Here is a 14,472-nt window from a genome sequence, read left to right on the forward strand (position 1 = left end):
CAGGTCCCGAGTGTAGTGCTTTTTCCAGGGGTTTGCCGTGGGTGATCCTGGGCTCAGGGACATAGTAACACACTCAGCAGGAAGCACGAGTCAGTTGATTGATTTATAGATTGACAGAGAGGTGGAGAGTCCAAAGGGGAGGAGGGACACAGCGGGAGATGAGAAGAAAGAAGAAAAGGAAGAGGGAGAACGGGAAGGGAAGTGGGAGGAGAGGAGAAAGAGTAGTCAGTCAGAGAAGAGGGCAGACACACTGTCTCCAAACCTCCCTGGGAGGAGGGCAATTTCCCAGGAGGCCTGTCTTCCTCAGGCAGGGAATGAGTTTCCCATCGCTAGAAGAATGCAAGATATGTTCTGGGCCCTAAACACCTGAAGGTGATGGGCTGAGGTTCAGGTCTGCATGGGGGGGGGGGGGGGAAGAGCAGAGAGGGAGGGGCAGCCCATCTCATCCTCCCGGCTGAGCACTGGGGATCTCTTCTGTAGAGCATAGACTAGACTCATCTCTGCACCTGCCTGGAGAGGGCTAAGACTATGGAGGAGTTTGGGGGAGGGCAGGGTGACTTGATGAGTGGTTTGTCCTGGACTGTCACCTTCATGTCCAGAGGAGGTTGCTCTGCAGAGGGGCCATCTCAAACCATGTCATCCCGAGAAATGGCGCTCCTCAGCGACCTCATGGCTACAAGCCGCGATGTTGAAGGGGATGGAGCCTCAGGCTCGCAGTCAGGTTGGGATAGCCACTCCCCCAGCCTATGTCAGAGGCTCGAGCTCAGAGAGGTGGCCCATGGGACACAGAGCTAGACTGTGGCAGCTTGGCCTGTCTGACACAGAAGCTTCCATTCTTTCTGTACCCAAGAGAAGGAAGCTGACCCCAAAGATGGAATTAGAAAGCAATAAGGAAAGTCCTAGAAGAAACTGGCCTTAAACCCTCCAGGAGCTGGCTAACCTTCCTCCAGTCTCCAACCCTCAAGGGGAAGAGGGCAGGCCACTGGCAGCCAGCTCATCTCATCCATCCCCTCCCCTCCTGGTGACACTGGAGCTGCAGACTGCCTTCCCGCTCTGCTTGATCCTCGCAACAGCTGTTGTCCTGGGCACATTCCTCCCAGCCTTCTCAGAGCCTAGTCTGGTAGCCTCGAGGCTTCCCACCACCCAGAGCCTGGCAGCTTCTCAGAAAAGTCCCTGGCCATCAGGACAGTGCTTTCGTTGGCCCAAGGGAAAGAGAAACAGGTGTCACTCAAGGTCCAAAGAGGGAGGGGTCTGGGAATGGAGGAGGCCAAGCCTTGACAAACCACGGAAAGGCCACCAGCCATTGCTTCGCTGGGTCTCTCTCCTCTCAGGGGCTGTGAGCTCCCTGGGTAGGACAGTGCAGAGAGGAAGAACCAAAAACAACATTTTAGAGAGGCTGACCCCAAATCTGAAGTGGTAGCCCTAAGGGAGGAGTCTAGAAGCATCCAGACACTTAGAAGTCCTGGAGGTGGGGCAAGAACTCACAGGACATACACTCAAGTCCAACAGAAGGGTCTGTAGGGAGAGGCCCCAGGTGGAAAGCCTCCATCCCCACCACTGAGCAGCTGAGCCCCCTTTAGCAGCTCAGCCTCCTCCTCCAAATGAGCTCAGGATCTCAGGGTTGGAGCTCAGTGGTCACCCAGACTCCTTTGGGTTCTGAGGCCTTATTGGCATCGCGATACCCAGTGAGGAGATGAGACCCCTGTAGATGGAAGTGTTCCAAAAAACCACAACATCCATGGATCAGGAATCCTGGCGAAGGGTTCCTGCTGAGGGTAGCAGGCCAGGGACTCAAGGCTCTCAGTGCTGTTGGGATGTTCCAGTTCCATGTGTTTTGCCACTTAGCCTCTGCTTTGAAGAATCTGTGCTCCTGGGGTCTCACAACCCTGGCACATCTCATCTCAGCGTGTAGGTGATGGGAGTGGTTGAATTCTGCCCCTGCGTATCCTCCCTGTCCCAGTGTCCTTTTCTGTAAAATGGAGACATGGCAGCAGGATCTGCTGTCTTCTGGGGTTACATGATTAAATGCAGAGCAACATGATGTCAGGGACTATGGTGAGCTTGTAGCTCAGTGGGCAGAGTGCTCGCCTAGCATGCACAAGGCCCTTGGTTTGATCCCCAGTGCTGTATAAACAGGTTGGTACACACCTGTAACCTCAGTACTTGGGAATGGAGGGAGAAAGAGCAGAAGTTTAACATTATCCTTGGCTACCTTTCAAGTTCAAAGCCAGCCTAGACTACAGGAGACCTTGTCCGTGTGTGTGTGTGTGTGTGTGTGTGTGTGTGTGTGTGTGTGTGTGTGTGGAGAGAGAGAGAGAGAGAGAGAGAGAGAGAGAGAGAGAGAGAGAGAGCACAGTAAGCCAGCACACCTTTAATCCCAGTACTCAGGAGGCAGAGGCAGGGGGATCTCTGTGAGTTTAAGCCTGGTCTACACAGGGAGTTTGAGGACAGTCTCATGGAGAGATCTTGTTCCACCCTTGTTCCACCCTTGTTCCTTTTTTCTTTTATTTAGCATTCATTTATTCAATGGGTATTGAGCACCTATGGAATGCTCACCCTGCAGGGCATAAGGGATGCAGGGCCTCTGCCCTGGATGCCCCTAACCTGAAGGACGACTAGGAACCACTCAGCCAGGAGGAGAAAAATGGAAAAAAAATCACATGAGGAAGGACCCAGCAGGGCCTCCCTTGAGGGGGTAGAGGATTCACTTGCTCCACCTTAGATGCAGCCATGAGAGGTTGGCATAGGAGGACTTTCCATCTGGAAGCCAAAGAGCCCAACACAAGAACAGCCTCTGGTGAAAGGGAGCAGCGTGTGTAAAGTCTAGAAGTGGAAAGGAACCCTCCCCCCCCCCCAGCAGTGCATGCACGCATGTGTGTGTGTTGTGTGTGTTGGTGTGCATCCTTGTATGTGTGGACCTGTGCATGTCCTATTCTAGCAGTGCCCAGGCTATGCGGCAGGGCAGGGTCTCAGCCTCCAGTTGACCCAGCTGGTTGACAAAGACATCCTTACTCAGGACATTCTGTATGTGTGGTGTTCTCTTGGAGGGCTTCCTGGAGGGGCTGGAGGCTTAGAGCAAGGATGGGAGACCTTGGACTGGAGCACAGGACTGAGAGGAGTGCTGACAGACTTCTCCAGGCCTGTTGTCCCGGCCTGTGGCTGTCACCTACTCCCTCTAGTTCTTAGTGTAAAGCAGTGGCCATTCTAAAAGACTTCCCTGGATAGTGGTGAGGGGACCCTGCCTTTGAAGCTCCCTGCAGACCATCCTGGGCTGTTGAACGGTGCCCTCTGCTTCTTGGAAGAAGACACTTACCAGCTGGGAGCTGCCTGCTGGGTACCATCTCACCCATGCTTCAGCCCTCCTCAGGGACGAAGGCTCAGCATCTTCTCCCCTTCAGGTCTGGTTCAGTAACCGCCGTGCCCGCTGGCGCAAGCAGGCAGGAGCTAACCAGCTGGCTGCCTTCAACCACCTTCTGCCCGGAGGTTTCCCACCCACTGGTATGCCCACCTTGCCACCCTACCAGCTGCCGGACTCTACCTACCCCACCACCACCATCTCCCAAGGTGAGTGTCTGCGATTAGAAAGCGAACCATCCTATTGTTGTTGTTTTTTTTAAGATTTATTTATTTATTATGTATACAACATTCTGCCTCGATGTATGCCCACACGCCAGAGCAGGGTGCCAGATCTCAGTACGGATGGTTGTGAGCCACCATGTGGTTGCTGGGAATTGAACTCAGGACCTCTGGAAGAGCAGCCAGTGCTCTTAACCTCTGAGCCATCTCTCCAGCCCCGAACCATCCTATTGTTATGACCTTGAAACTCTGGTCACTCAGGGCTAAAGAGCCAGCCACTCCCACTCCTCCACCCTCCAGGGCTGCACTAGGTCACTGAGACCCCTCATTGAAGGAAGAGCCTTTGGGTGCAGTTCTTCAGGTAGCTTCTAAGACGCCACACAACCCCAGCAAGGGAATGCCGAGGGAGGGAGGTGGCAGGGAGAGAGCCCAGGATACCCAACGGCCCTCGAAAGTAAATGTTTCCTCCCAGTTTCCTAGACGCCCCCTCCCTACATCTTGCTCCCAACCCAGCACACAGGAGGAACCTCTTGACTTCTGAGGCACAGGGCTGCCTCCTGAAGAACCTGGAGGCTGACATTCCAGAGGTAAAGGAGGCAGAGAGCCCTGCCCATGATTTGCAATAACAAATCAAGCCAGGGGGGCTGGAGAGATGGCTCAGAGGTTAAGAGCATTGCCTGCTCTTCCAAAGGTCCTGAGTTCAATTCCCAGCAACCACATGATGGCTCACAACCATCTGTAATGGGGTCTGGTACCCTCTTCTGGCCTGCAGGCATACACACAAACAGAATATTGTATACATAATAAATAAATAATAAATAAATATTTGAAAAAAAAAGAAAGAAATCAAGCCAGTGCTGGAGACAGCTGTCCCTGTGCAGAGGGATGCTACTGAGCCAAATAGTGTAGTGTAGTGGTCGCAAGGAAAACCAACTCTAGTTCAATCATTTCAAGCATAGTTCATGGGCTGGCTCAGCAGTTAAGAACACTGGTTGTTCTTCCAGAGGTCCTGAGTTCAATTCCCAGCACCTATATGGTGCTCACAAGTAATGAGATCTGGTGACCTTTTCTGGTGTGCATAAGGACAGAGCACTCATGTACATAAAATACATAAATACATAAATAAATAAATAAATAAATAAATAAACAAACTTTAAAAAAAGGAAAAGAATTCAAGCATAGTTCACTCATTGATTGACCTTGACTCTAGTCCAAGCTGACTGAACCCCAGAGGCCCCTGTCCCCTCTCCCTATAAGCTAGGACTCACTCTTGCTTTGAACCCTTCTCCAGTGTAAATGAAGGCACCTGACAGGTCCGCATTACCCTCAAAATGCTAACAGGGCAAGTTTGGGTAGACTATAGTCCTCGGCAGGTGCAACTCGCAATCCATTTATTGAGCATCTACTGTATACCTAACACAAAGTGCCAGGGCCTATCTGTGTGTAATTTGTCGGAGGTCATCTGGATGTCAGCTGGGTGGCAGTCAAGCCCAAGCCAGTCTATAAGACTGCCTGAGAACCAGCTTATTTCAGTCCAAGTCACTTGAGAAGCTGGTCCCTTCCTTCCAGAGGGCATGTCTGGGTGGGAGGGTCCCAAGGCTGCTTTGCCACTTGCTTAGGACCTCTCTGGGTCTCTCCTCAGATGGCGGCAGCACAGTGCACAGGCCCCAGCCCCTTCCACCATCAACCATGCATCAGGGTGGACTGGCTGCAGCCGCTGCAGCAGCTGACACCAGCTCTGCTTATGGAGCCCGCCACAGCTTCTCCAGCTACTCGGACAGCTTCATGAACCCGGGGGCCCCCTCCAACCACATGAACCCTGTCAGCAACGGCCTGTCTCCTCAGGTAGGTGGCCTCTTTGCTCCATTTGGGGAGTCTCATTGCCAGACTCCTGCTGGCCCAACCAGAAGGGCTCAAGGGTAACCCAGGCTGTTTTTATCCTACAGGGGAAATGTGTTACTCAGAACTCAGTGGCCTTGGGAAGCCTCTGGGCCTGGGGACCCTGAGAGAATTTGAATGGGAAACGAATGTTTCTTCTTCCTTTCCTTGCCTTGTTGTGATCATGGCTTCCTCTTGCTGCCAAGATTCCTTCAAATCAGCAGGGACTGATTATAGGACCCACTCCTGGCCCAACAGCCATTCCAGGCTTGATAACTGACCCATGGTGCCTTCGTGTGCCCCAGGTACTTTCCTACAGTGAGCAGGAGAAGCTAGGCTCGGGGTTTGAATCTAGAACCAAGAGTTCTTCCTAGATCCAGCCAACACTCACTCCATGCCTTGTTTGTTGTCAGGAGTGACCAATCACTGGGAGAAAGGGATCACTCCTATTGGTGGAGAGAATTGCTGCCAAGGTGCTGGGCCAGAAACTCAACTCTAGATTAGAACTTAGAAACTCATTGGCGTGTCCTTGCTGGCTCAGTCACTTATGACCTAATGGAGTCAAGGCTTTGGGAAAAGATGGAACAATAACAAAGAGCTTGGAGTGGCTCTCGGTGGGTCTGTTGAGCAGACCTGACGCTTGGAGTCTGAGTGATTTTTTTAGGAGTTGCTGTGCTTGCTTCTGTAGTTGTAACAGGCTCCCAAGTCCCCTGAGGAAAGAAGTTTATCCTACCTCCCACCTGCTATGTCCCTCTTCCTCCCATCTGCAGAGGCCAGGCTTGGCAAGGCGAGCAAACTGATCTGAACAGCTGTGCTGTGCGGGAGAAGGTGCAGTCTTTGGGGGAGGCAGAAAGCCTCCTTCTGCTGCTCTGGGGCCAATGTACATCTGGGTACCTCAGCTTTGTCCTGTTTACAGAGTCTATTCCTAATAGCCTACCAGAAACACAGCTGAGGTATGTGGATGATTACGTGCATGTGCGTCCATCTACTGATGATTATAACTGACCTAAGGTGGCAAGGGTACCCTCAGAACAGCAAGGCTTGAATGGAGTCTGGAAGTCAAAAGTCTCAACGTTTCAAAGTCGCCACTTAACTCAGAGTGAACTCTCATCTTCATGGCTCTGGGGTCTTGGGAGGGATCTGTTGCAGGGAGGGAGGACAATTCATAGTACAAATGGACATCCCTTGTCCTCTGAACCCAATAGGAAACTTCCCCTTGGTTCATCTAGGCCCCCTAGGAGTGTGTCACCTGAGCTGAGCTAGATTAGCACACTATCACCCAGAATCAGAGATCTGGCCCCTGACACCTGGATAGTGTTAGCCATGCAAGTTGGAAGGCATTTTTGTTTTTCCAGAAACCAAAGGGGGTCCTGTGTGTGGCTGAAGCTGGGAGACTTAGGGATGGGACCAGCATGCGTACCTTGCTGGTGGTCTGTGGCTGCCTGTGGGAAAACAGACCTCTTCCATGCTTTAGCTAAGATCTCTTTTTCCTACGTAATGAGCTACATGATGAGCTGAAGGCTAGCCTGGGCTACAAGAGACACTGTTGGGAGAGGGGAGAAGGAAGGCAGGCAGGTTGGCAGGGAGGTTAGCAGGCAGCCTTTGCAAGGTGAGTCCTTCAGGTTCTCAGCACTGCAAATAGATAAGATGGACATTTGCTTCCGGTTCTTCCCAGGGACAGCGTGAAAGACCTACAGGTCAAGGAAGAGACCAGCCTGATGGAAGGGTCCCAATCTGATGGCAAAGCAGAACCCCTGACCTTAGGAGAAACATGGCAGAGACACATTTCTTGTCTCAGGTGTCCTGATGAGATGGCCTCCCTTGTTGAGGTCCCAGTGGGATGTAGCGACATGTGTCAAGAGGCTGTGACGAGCAGCCAAACATATCCACCCAGAACCCAAGAAAAGAGTCAGGACAGGAGCGAAGTTCTGCCACGCAGGGGACTTCAGGCTGCAGGCAGGGGGCCTGCGCTGGGCCTCTTTGGGGGCACACTTGTGGAATCTAGGGGGAGAAGACATTCCCTATGCTCCCTTCTCACCCACCTTTGGAGGATGGACTTGGGAGTGGAAACCGAGGTCCGGGGAGGCCTGGTGTGCCAAGAGTCTCGCAAAGTCACACTCTAGACCCTGAGTCAAGGGCGCTTGCTGCTGTGTCACAGAAGGTGACATGGTCACAGCTCACTCTCACTCCTCACACCCTCACTCACCATCATCTTCTTTGACCCTCTCCATATTTAGTTTCCTCCAAAATAGTCTGTAGGAGGGCCATGAGTCACATGACCATGATCTCGGCAAATCAAGCCCTTTTGTCTTTCCCTCTTCTTGGCTCCTTCCTCCTTTTCCCTCCTGTGCCTAGAGTAGTTATACGGCACCCTAATGGATTGGGGAAGGGAGTGTGGCTCAGAGACAGTGTTGCTGACCTTGCACTAGGCTCTGGACTTGACCTCTAGCAGTATAAACGTAAATAAATGAATAAATAGCTCAATGCTAATTACAGTGACCATCAACACAAAGTTAATGCTGAATTCAGGCCCAGGCATAGAAGTAGCAAACTGTGGTACTTGCTTCCATTCCTAGAATTCTGGCAGTTGTCTTATGACTTCCATTCTGCAGGTGGGAAGACTATGCCATCCAGGGTCATCCATCCATCCACCCACCCATTTATCATCCATCCACCCACCCATTTATCATCCATCCACCCATCCATTTATCCATCCATCCATCCATCCATCCACCCACCCATTTATCATCCATCCACCCATCCACCCACCCATTATTTATCATCCATCCACCCACCCATTTATCACCCATCCATCCATCTATCCATCTACCCATCCATTTATCCATCCATCCATTCATTCATCTATCCATCCATTCAGGCACTCATCTATCCATCCACCTACCTACTAACTCATCCATCCATCATCCATCCTCCCTCAATCTCATTTATCCACTCATCATCCTACCCAACCAGCCTCACATCTAGCCATCATCTCATTTATTCGTCTATCCATTCATTCATTCACCCACCAAGCCCATCCATCCATTCATATATCTACCATCCAATCCATCCTTCCATCAATCTGCTTACACATCCATCCACATGTCTATACATTTACCTGCCTACCCTCCCACCCATTTATCTTCTCATTTATTTATTCATATTCCTATCCAACCACCTGCCCACTCATCCCCTATCCACCCACCAACAAATCCACAAATCCATCCATAATACAGTTTTTCCATATATCCATCTGTCTATCTACCCTTCCACCCTCCCTTACTCCATCCCATTTATCCATTCACCACACTATCCAATCCGTCCGTCTATCCATCCCCCATCCACACACCTATTTATTCATCTTATTTATTCATATTTCCATTCAACCATCCATTCACTCCATATACATTTCCATCTACCTATCTATCCATCCACTCATATGTCTATACATTTAATCATCTACTCATCTATTCACCCATTCATCCATCCATCCATCCATTCATCCATCCATCCATCCATCCATTCATCCAAGGTGCTGTGCCAGTCTCTACCAGGTTCTAGAAAGCATCAGAGCTAAGACTGGGACAGCCTGCCTGCAGAGTCCACCTTGCTCTTGGGTTGTATCTGCCTCATGAAGTTGATACAATGGTCCATATAAAAGAAGCTTTGTGTGATGATCCAAACAAGGAAGTTGAGGTCCAAGGCGGCAGGGGCTGCTAAGGGCAGATCTGGATTCCAAGTTGGCATCCTCAAATGGCAATATTTCTTTCCTCCCTAGACAGAGCTTCAGAACTGCATGGTTATTGACAAATGTCAACTCCCAAGTACTTCTCAATGGCAGGGGCCAGTTCTGCCCTCCATCACAGTCCAAGGCCTCCAGGGGGAAACAGACCAGCAAGGTCAGACGCTTGACACCAGAGCCCATGTAATCATCTGACCTATTTGAAGACATTCAAGTCCCACAACACTCCTCCTGTTAGGGAGGTAGTCTTCAAGAGAGGTTAAGAAATTCACAGAAGGGCCTCAGAGCCAGTGAGCGTAGAACTGGGCTTCTGACTGAGATCTACTTGACCTCTGAACCGCACCACTCCTGACCTTCAATAAGACAAAAGCAAGGCAGTCCGCTGACTCTTGGGGCGGATTTCACCTGTATAAGAGACTTCCAGCCTCTTTCTCCTCTCACTTCCTCTTTGTCCCCACCCCTTTATTGGTGACATTGCGTTTCTAATAAGCATTTAAAATGAGTCTTGCTGGACCAGGGATGAGGAAGGAGGAGGGAGCGAGAGACATGGAGGCAGGAAGAAGGGGCGGTGTAGGGGGGATCATGGGGTGTTCAATAGCCCAGAATTTTTAAAAACCTGATGCAAATCATTGGTAGGAGAGAAAATTACGTGCAATTATGCCCTGATACTGGAAGGTTTGCCTAGCCCAGGCAACAAGATCTCATTAACAAGCAGAAAATAAGATTGAAATGGTGTGTAAAAGAGCTGAAAAATGAATTTGAATGCTGCGTTTGTCCACAATTACCCCCTCCTTCACACATATTTTATTGCAATTTTTTTATTATTCTTAATCCTCCATTCCTCAAAGCAGATTGGGGGCATCCTGGCATTACCCGGGCATCAGGAGGAGGCGTGAAGGATCTTCTGCTCCCCTGAAACGAGATCTTCCAAGGTTGGGATTTGGAGGGATCGGAATTCATTTCTCAGGCTTAGCATGTTGTAGGGACACAGGGCTTTAACCCTAGCCAGAGTCTCCTCTGCACCCCCTCCCACCCAGCACTTCCTTCTCCTCCCTTCTTAGGTGTCTCTCCTGGCATTGGCTTCCTTCCTTCTGCCTTAGCGCAGGGTCTCTATGCTTCCCTTTTCTCAGGGAACCTTCCACTCAGGCCCCACAAGTGGAACTTGGCTGGGTTGGAAGAAACCTCAAGGTGGACACCAAGTTTCTATTATTATTGATTCTATTATTTACTATGCTGTGTGACCCCAGGGCAGCTTACTTAACCTCTCTGGGCTTCATTTGCCTCACCTAGAAGGAGGGACATTCTCTCTGCTTCTCAGAGGAGAATGGAGATTTGAGCAAAGGACTTGGCACACAGTAGGTGCTTGTTAAATGTGCATTTTCTGCACCACTATGCCTCAGCCTCCAAACTGTCCTTCCCTCCTTCCCCCTTCCTTGCCCTCCCTCTCAGCCCTATTGGTTGGCGGGGAAATGGCTGTGCTGGTTTCTTCCTTACAACAGTGTGGTGTGCTCAGCCGACCCAACCTGGAAATAGCAATGCTGGGGTGCAGGCGGCACTGCTGTACAGAAAGCATGGGAGGTTCCCCACTGTGCTCCCCAGAAGGCGAGATGAGAGGGAAGGCTGAGATAATTCAGACTCTGCGTGGCTTCCCAGGGTCAGAGGACAGTCAATGGAATCATTCCCACCCTCCCTTCCCTGCCCCGTTTCTCATCATGACTGGCAGTGCCAGTGTAGGGCCAGGGGTCAGTTTCCAGACAGGACCGGGAGTCTGTGGCTGGACTTTGTTGGATCCAAAGCCCAGTATCATTTTTTTCCCATCTGCCCTCCTCAACTGGCTTTCCCCATACCCAGCAATAGTCCATCTCTTAGACATGCAGGCCACACCTGCCAGCCCCCAGTTAAAGCCAGATGGGGCAGCAGCTGGGGAACATGTCACCATCACTGTGCTCTCCAGGGGTCCCTTGCATCTCTCCTTCCCACCAGCATTCTGGGCCTGGCCAGCTCTGGCAAGGAATTAGCCACTGCAGAGGTATGAGCCAATGGTCTTGGTGGCCAGCTTTTGTCCCGGCCTGGATATACTGAGCTTCCGTTGCCAGGGCCCAGACCCTGCCAGTGCCTGCTATCCAGCCATTCTGACTTTGTCCGAGGTCAGCCACCTCCGTGGAAAAGCTGAGTTATTTCCCACTGGCTGCTGCTTCTGACACAGCCACCTGCTTTCATCCATCAGAGGCCACGGCTCTGGTCCTCAGGGAGAGAATGGGCAGCCGCCTCCAGTGAAAACAGACCTCTGTTTATGTCTCTGCTCTTGCCCTTTATCCTGGGTGGAGGGAACAAAGGGGGACCAACGGTGGGAACTGACTCCCTAAAACAGAATGGGAAACCTCCGGGTAGCTAGCTGAGGTGCGGGTACCATGCCTGTGCTGATTCAGGGTGAATGACTTGTGGCTTGGCTTTCAGGGTGACACTGGGGACTCTTTGATGATTGAAAGGACAATGGCTAAGTCTACTGGCCCTCTTTTGGAATGAGACCCGAAAGAGCTGCAGCTTAGCCTACTATAGAAATAGCTACATCTATCTAAGTGTCCCCATGCATCCATGGGAGAACTGTGACCAGAGCCACCCTCTGTTCCTGTGTGGGGCCAGGGGCACCAGGAGGGACAAGAGTTTCTGTGGGACTCCACATCTCCATGTTTCTCAAGACACTGTCGCTTGGTATCACTCGTCATTCTCAGCATCCAGAACATAGTAGGTCACCAGGAATGGTTGGTCCACCCCAGGCCTGCAGACTCTGATGAGGCATAGCTGAGATCAGCTCCCACAGGGACTTGGAAGCAGCTGCACTTGAATTCTTCATGATGCCTGTCAAGTTCACTGGGCACAGTACACAGGGAGGCTTGGGAAGAAGGGATGGGAAGACTCTTGTGCTCCAGCGAGGTGCATTTTGGGGAGGATGATACCTTCTCCTCTCCTCATCATGACTCTTCCCCCCGCCTCACACACAAACATCACTGGAGAATTGATTGTGGACAATCCTGAGGGTTTTCTGGTTCAGCAGGAAGAGTGGAGGAGATATGCAAGACAGAAGGGCTGCATCATAGCAAAGACTGTGACAGCCAATAACAGATGCAGCCTGAACCGGTGTCAGTCTGCGTCTCAGGGTTTCCGTTCCAGCTCCTCTCTCTACTTGTGTGACCACAAACAACCTACTTGAACCTACCTTCTGGGCCTCCCTCTCCTCATCCACACCACTCATCTGTAGCCTTAGAATTAAGTGGGGGGGGGGGCTGGGGGCAAAGCTCAGTCGATAGAGTGCTTGCCTAGCATGCAAGAAGCTGGGGTCCATCCCCAGCACGATAGAAACAGAGCGTGGCAGTGGGCACCTGTAATCCCAGTACTCAGGAGGTAGAGGCAGGAGGATTAGAGGTTCAAGTTGAGCTTAGGCTACATGTCAGGTTAAAGGCCGACCTAGGATATATGAGACGCTAGCTAAAGAAAGGCAAGAAGAAAGAAGTTCAAGGGAAAGAGTCCTTGCCACTCCTTTACAAGGTAGGGACTTAATAACTGGGTTCTTTCTGCTTCTCCCACTCTGAGCCGAGATCCTACTGTGAAGAAGTCTTGCTATGCCCAATCCTCTGCAAACCCAGGCAGTCACCAGTCAGAAAAACTGAGAGATCTAACTAAACTCTTTCCGAGCTTTATCTCAGACTCACTCTGTGGTCTGATGAGATGTGTCCCTGCTGTGGGCCTTGGTTTCCCACCTCATGCTTGGGCTGCTGCGCTTCCCAGAAGGCCAAGGGTTTAGCTTTCTGGAGCTGCTTGGCTTGGTGGGAAAGAATGCAAATGACCAATTTCTCTTCCTTTCTGGGTGATGCAGGGACTCGGGGAGAGAAGGTACAGGGCAGATGGGGAAGAGAAAATGAAGGAGGTTAACAATTAATATTACAGGCTGGCCGGGGGAGGGGGGGAAGGGGGCTTGAGAACTGTCCTTGGGCTTCCTAGTGGAAGCAGGAACTGTCCAGAAGCCACAAGGACCCCACAAAGGAGAGGTGTGGGGGGGTCACATTGAAGGTCTCCAAAGGGCCACACTCTTCCTGCTTCCTCGCCCTGCACCTGCTGCCCCTTTGTTATAGGGCCAGCTCCCCCACCCCCACCCCACCATCCCCTGGAACCCAGCCCCGTTTACTCTTTTAGACTTCTCCTTCTGGAAATGTTTTTTGGGCCCCCTCCTACTGGGTAGCCATACTTCCTCAGGCTTTTTATCAGTTTTTATCAGCATATGGAAAGTGCCTGAATTGTTAGACAAGTGCTTTTAAGTAGTAATAATGATGATTACATTTTTTTTTCTTTTGCATGCTCATCCCCAGGCCAGATGTGTGCTGAGCCCAGTATGTGGGCCATTTTAGTCCATCTTTAAAACATCCCCTTGGAGGAGGCCCTGGGATCATTTCTGCATCACGAGTGGAGGCAGGGAGAGGAGTGGAGCAGGTTATAAGCAGTCTGTCTAAAAGTTAACACACAGGGCAGAGCCTGGACCAGAATCCAGCCAGCCTGGCCCCAGACACACTGCTCTTCCTCAGGGCATGTCATAAAGATGGGTGAGAGTATAAAAATATATCTTTGTTTATTTATTGTATGCATGTGCACATGCATACATGATATGAGCACCACAATGTACATATGCGTATGGAGGCCAGAGAACAATTTGATGGAGTTGGTTTTCTGGGTCCTAGGGATCAAACTCAGCTCTCAGGTTTGGTGCAAGATCCTTAATCCTCTGAGCCACCTCTCTGGCTCTCTGGTAGGATCTCGCAAAGCCCTCAGTGGGACTCTCTGACCTTAGTTGATCACAGACTGCTCTAAAGGAGAATAACAGAGGTCAAAGACAACCGAAGAGCAGAGGACAGAAAAGGGCCGAGGTTGGGAAGAGTATCCGCAACACTGTCGGTCCACACCTGTGTGATCCAGGCAGCCTTTCTCCTGCCTCAGTATCCCCCCCCATGGAAAGCGAGTCTAAGGAACAATGTGTCCAAATTGCACCTGCACAGCCTGTGTGCCTTGCTGAGGGCCACAAGGGGTTCAAGGTCGCAAGGAAACAGTGTGGATCTAGACTGAGACTTGGGCTTCCGAGAATCCCTTTCCTTCCCTGCAGCTCTCAGCAGCTCTTGGTCTCCATCTTGTTCCCTCTGCTCCAGGCTCCTCTCTAACCAAGGGTCTCCCCTAACCGCTCTGACTCTCTCCCCAGCTGGGACACTTCCTTTAGCACCCTTCTCATTTGG

At 51.2% G+C, this 14,472-nt stretch overlaps 1 protein-coding gene across 2 annotated transcripts in view; it reads left to right on the plus strand.

The window, feature by feature from the left end:
• Positions 1-14,472, plus strand: part of Pax7 (paired box 7) — a 90,627-nt gene that overhangs the window by 48,934 nt on the left and 27,221 nt on the right. For both annotated transcript variants that reach the window (XM_041652716.1, XM_041652717.1), the window contains exons 6-7: positions 3,399-3,564; positions 5,219-5,421. In XM_041652716.1, coding sequence (XP_041508650.1) covers positions 3,399-3,564; positions 5,219-5,421 — 369 coding nt within the window. The remainder of the gene's footprint in view (positions 1-3,398; positions 3,565-5,218; positions 5,422-14,472) is intronic.

The sequence above is a fragment of the Microtus oregoni genome, unplaced genomic scaffold (genome assembly GCF_018167655.1).
Source record: "Microtus oregoni isolate MIOR12 unplaced genomic scaffold, Mior012 000005F_ref0000423, whole genome shotgun sequence".
NCBI lineage: Eukaryota > Metazoa > Chordata > Mammalia > Rodentia > Cricetidae > Microtus > Microtus oregoni.